General features: G+C 50.5%; 1 protein-coding gene across 1 annotated transcript; it reads right to left on the bottom strand.

Moving 5' to 3' along the window:
• Nucleotides 1–562: 562 nt before the first annotated feature.
• H310_14756 (hypothetical protein) lies at nucleotides 563–1,299 on the bottom strand (the record flags this gene model as incomplete). Its single annotated transcript, XM_008882683.1, has 2 exons — nucleotides 563–817; nucleotides 1,285–1,299. 2 exons carry the CDS (start codon nucleotides 1,297–1,299, stop codon nucleotides 563–565), a joined length of 270 nt encoding a protein of 89 aa, XP_008880905.1.
• Nucleotides 1,300–5,081: the final 3,782 nt, after the last annotated feature.

Below are 5,081 nucleotides of genomic sequence, written 5' to 3' on the forward strand. Positions count from 1 at the left end.
CAAGCTGTCGACATTGTTTGAAATCGCCTCGGAGAGCAATCCCCCGCCGTTCCGTTTGCCACCTCGTCGACCCCCGCACTTGGACGTCTCCTGGATCATCCACCCCGACAACTTGCCGATTGTGTTGACGGCACATCCGGTGGCAGACTCCTCGCTGATTCCTACCAAGCACCTCAACTTGCCGACCGACTTTTACGCCGACCCCAAGCGCCTGAAGCAGCTCGCGATGTTTTCCCGTCCCGGCCGCATCTTGCCTCGATATGACGAATTCATCTACAAGACACTTATGATTTTGCTTCAACGTCGGGGCAGGCTCACGGCTACGCAGGATCTCCACCGTCGTTGGATACGCTTCCTTGCAACTTGTCAGCAGCACACGTCCCAGCATCTCGTCGTCGACACGCGATCCCGTGAGCAGCAGCTTCTGTTGCAGGCCGCGCATCTCCGTCACGTGCTTCTGCATGGGCGTTCCGGCCACGTACACTTTGGTATGGAGCTAGTGGATGACATGCGACGCATCGGCAAAGTACGGCCAGTCTTCGTAACGGTCGATAAGGAGCTTTCAAACTTCGGCCGATGTCAACACGTGAGACACAAACGACAGGTTGTCGAGCGAATTCACGAGCAAATCAAACGCCTTGCCTTCCATGGGGTCGAATTCGGCGGCGTAGTCGTCGGTACGTTTCTCGTCGCCAACAATAGTCCATACGTTCTTGCTGCGCAGCTTGGCGTGGATGCGAACCTTGAAGATGTTGAAGTCGCCGCGGAAGACGATAAGTTCCGCCTTGATGTCGTCGTCGGTAGTTGGGCTCACAACCTATGAGACTACGAGGGGCAAATGGCCAGGAGACACTTGAGGGGTTGATGGTAAAATCAATTGTGAGGTTAGTTTTCCAAGCTGGCTGCCCAAAGTATTTCTATTCGTCCTTCTGTCAAGGGCCGCGGCGTAACAGGCAAGATAACTGCGTGCTGTCTCTGGCAAGATAATCAACTTCCGCCACTTCACTATCAAGCATTCACTCCGATCGATGTATGTACGTGCGCAAGTCATGTAGCGCATAGTACAGGATTCGTTCCCCGCCAAAGTCGTTTGTTGTTGAGATGCTTCAGTTTCTAAAAAAATTTGACCATCAGTAATAGAAATAACATTTGTAGGAATATAAGCAGAAACATCTCCAGCTTGAGTTTCAATAACAGGTAAAGCAGTTAAAGAACCACCACCAATATTTATATTCATTTTAGCAGCTCTTTCTAATAATCTTGAGTGTAAATAAAATACATCACCTGGATAAGCTTCATTAGATTACTCCAAAAATGTGTACCTTAACCAATACACATATCTTTTGTTAAATATCCTATAAAAATACTGCCAAAAGCTAATATCCCTAAAGATAATGCCATTTTAAAAGGAACATCATATGCATGTAATATTATATTTTTGCGCTTAAAAATGTATAAATATTAATCTAGTTGAATAAGAAGCTGTAAAAATTTGCTCCAATAGTACCCAACCAATAAGGAGAAAGGCCAACTTCATTAAAAGCTGCGTAAGCAATTTCCAAAAAAATCATCTTTGAATAAAAACCCGTTAAAGAGGGAAAACTCAAAATAAAACAAAAAATAAAGGGTTCCCTTAGTATTGGGATCGGCAATATATTTGCTAAGTTCCCAAACAACACAGTAACGAGTAAGGATGCATTCAATACACATAATCTAGCCAGTCCTAGCTGAGTACTTATCATAACTTGGTGTCAGCCACCTCATAGGAGATATCACGAGCATCTACTTGGCCGACGACTCGTTTGGCTCCAATTTTGAGTGAGAAAGTTCCCTGTATTTCGCACGTTTTAGCCTGCTCCTGATTTGGTGCAGGACGTCACCACGGGGCCGAGCTGACCTTCAAGGCTACGGAGGGAAATCGTAAGCAAAGTGCCATCGTCAGCAAAGAGTTACTCACACGTGCGAACAGAGACTCAGGCCAAGTGGTTCCACCGTAAGGATAAAGAGGAGGGGTAAAATGCAATTGCACCGTGGATGAGGACTCCACATTGCAACATTTTGTTCGCGGCGTCCTTCTCGCACTTGATGGCTTCGACTGGTTGTCGAGCAGCAGTGGTGGCCTTGCTACTTCCTCGTTGATCCCCTCGGTATGCTTGCCCGTGCGCGGCCTTGTGGAGCTATCTATCCCACGACCTAGCGTTTGTCGTACTTCTAGATAGGCATCGCGTCAGTGAAGGTCAGCGTGCCGGCCGCATGTTTGGCCAGGAGGGATATGAGGTTGGTCATCGAAGGACGGTGGGCAAGTCTTTGTCTCTGGTGGCCCTTGTGGCCTCGATACGCTTGGCGGTGAAGGCGGCCCATGGGTCATTCGTGAACGGAGGATTGGCGTCGCCGGTCAGCGGTGGTGATACGGCACCGTCGGCTAGGCATCCCCAGGTTGTGCAGGGTCGCCATCGCGACTTAGACAGGGTGACTGGGGCGAATCAAAGCCGTTGGCAGTGAGCGTGGACCTGACTCGCGATTGGCGGCTCATGGCGGAGTGCGGCACGAAGCGGGTCGACTTCGTGAAGCGGTGACCCCTGCTGCTAGGAACTGCACTAGATAGCCGCTGGGATGGTCGTGAAGCTGAGATCGCTGTCACCATAGTCGTGGACGCAGTGACGATGTGGCAGCGGCTGTGGTGGTGGCCGAGCCGGTGGCGTCGAAATCACCGTCGGCGGCAGGCGGCGACACCAAATCGACCGTCTCTACCTTCATATCACCGGAAAGCTCCTCACAGGGTCCGTTGTAGGTGGTGAGAGTGCATTCATACACGACAGGTATGGATAAACGAGTGCATCCACACCCGTCGTTGGCGTGGACGCACTGGCGATTAGGGCAGTGGCTGTGGCGGGCTTCTTGGTAAGGGCACAGCTGGCTCGGGTGGCGGCGCGCGGCAACCCTAAATGGTGCGTTAAAGCCACCTGTCACCGGAAGCAACCTCACAGGGTCCGTTGGCAGAAGGTGATGCTGTACGAGGATCCACCATATGCAAGGCAATACCGGGATCGGCAGCTGAAATCGTAGCCGAGCACGCCAGCCGAAATCGTCATATTTGGCCAGCAGCGACACCAAATCGTGAGCTTCGACCTCCATGTCCTCGGAATCATCTCGCAGGCTCTTAGAACAGAGGTAAGACTGCATTCACAGCGCCCACCATAGAATTGTCAGTCGCGGCGGCGGTAAGGGCCATGGACGGGCGTCAACCTTTGCTCGGATAGACATCACTGTGAACCAAGTGAAAATCTATGATGTTCCGAAGGTTACACTTCCTCCGTTCCACACATTTGCATGACTTTACGTCAACAACCTCAACTCGGGCTAGAGAGCGCATTAAGACACCCAATATGGCGAAAAAGATTGTCAATAACAAGCTCTACAGCCAGCTATATTCAGAACATATTAATCCCTATAACACCCGAGGTATAGACTGGCTACGGTTGGCTACAAATGACAAAATTCTTTGAAACTTCGTCATTTCTTATCCTTTTGCCTTCCAACCAAGTGCAAACGCTTTGTCTTGGTGCGAAGTTATTGCTAGCACCATTCAAAATCGCAAAAGACGTCCTTGAAGGCTAGCTACGGAATAACAACATGCCGCGTCCCACGACCAGTCATAACCTTACCGACGACCAAAGGCCGGCGGTTTACCATCGACTGCTGCAGCTCAAAAAAGAAGGGCGTGTTGGGCACGGCGAGATGAAAGAGCTCATGCGCACCTTTAACGTCAGCCAGGCAACAATCTCTCGGATCTGGACACGAGGGTGCACGCCAGCTGCTCTTACTGGGTGTGCCAAGGTTGCTTCCAAGATGGCCGGACGGATTGCAGGCACACGCAAGTACTCAGACGATGGTGCTCGCGACATTATTTCGAGTGTCCCCCACCACCTTCGGAGCAACTTTCGCTCATTGGCGTCGGCAACGGGCATCCCGAAGACAACTAATTGGCGTCTCCTCAAAGCTAAGAAGCTTCGTCGAACAACGAGTCGGCTCAAGCCTATGTTGACGGCAGATCATCGCCTTGCACGATACAACTTTGCCAAGTCATTCGTGCTTGCTGGTCAGATTGGCACTCGCCGTTGGCATGACATGATGGACATTGTTTATATCGACGAGAAGTGGTTTTACATCACACAAGTCGACCGTCGATTCTATCTTTGGCACGACGAGGCCGTTCCACAACGTAAAGCCCAGTCAAAACGGCATATCACGAAGGTCATGTTCTTGTGTGCTGTTGCTCGTCCTCGACATGACAGCAGACGTCATGCAATGTGGGATGGCAAGGTTGGTCTTTGGCCATTCGTTGAGACCAAGTTGGCAAAGCGGAAGAGCAAGAATCGAGACCGCGGCACTCCTGTGACTGTTCCTATGAGCGTGACCAAGCCCATTTACCACAACTACCTGATTGACAAGGTGTTTCCGGCAATCCAAGCCAAGTGGCCTGATGGTCGTGGAAGACCCATTTTTGTGCAACAAGGCAATGCAAAACCGCATGTGGCGTTGGATGACGCTGCCGTGAAGGCGGCGGGTCAGATGAACTGTTGGAACATCCAGCTCACAGCCCAGCCAGCGCAAAGCCCGGACTTCAATGTTCGACCTTGGATTCTTTAATGCCATCCAGTGCTTGCAGCATCAGACTTCTGCTCTATCAATCGATGACTTCATTCAGTGCGTTGAAGGAGCGTTCAAGAATCTGAAGTGGGCCATTTTGGACAAGACCTTCATGACTTTACAGAATGTTTTGGAGGAGTCAATGAAAATGGATGGCGACAATGTGTACAAGCTACCGCATTTGAAGAACGACATTCAACTGAAGGCGGGTCATCATGAGTTGCGGCCGTCATGCGACGAAGAAGTCCTTTTCGCTATTGATCTGATGGAGAGTCGATTGCAGGACGAGCAAAGAGTCGACGAAATTGTAGGTTTAATAGGTAATGGGCTTCGTGTCTCGGGCTCTGAAGCTCTTGACAGCATTGGTGAGCTCGTGGAACTACTGAATGATGTTGCAGTAGTGTAGCATATCATGCAATTGTTTGTCGTAA

This window comes from Aphanomyces invadans (assembly GCF_000520115.1).
Source record: "Aphanomyces invadans strain NJM9701 unplaced genomic scaffold supercont1.85, whole genome shotgun sequence".
Classification (NCBI taxonomy): Eukaryota; Oomycota; class Saprolegniomycetes; order Saprolegniales; family Verrucalvaceae; genus Aphanomyces; species Aphanomyces invadans.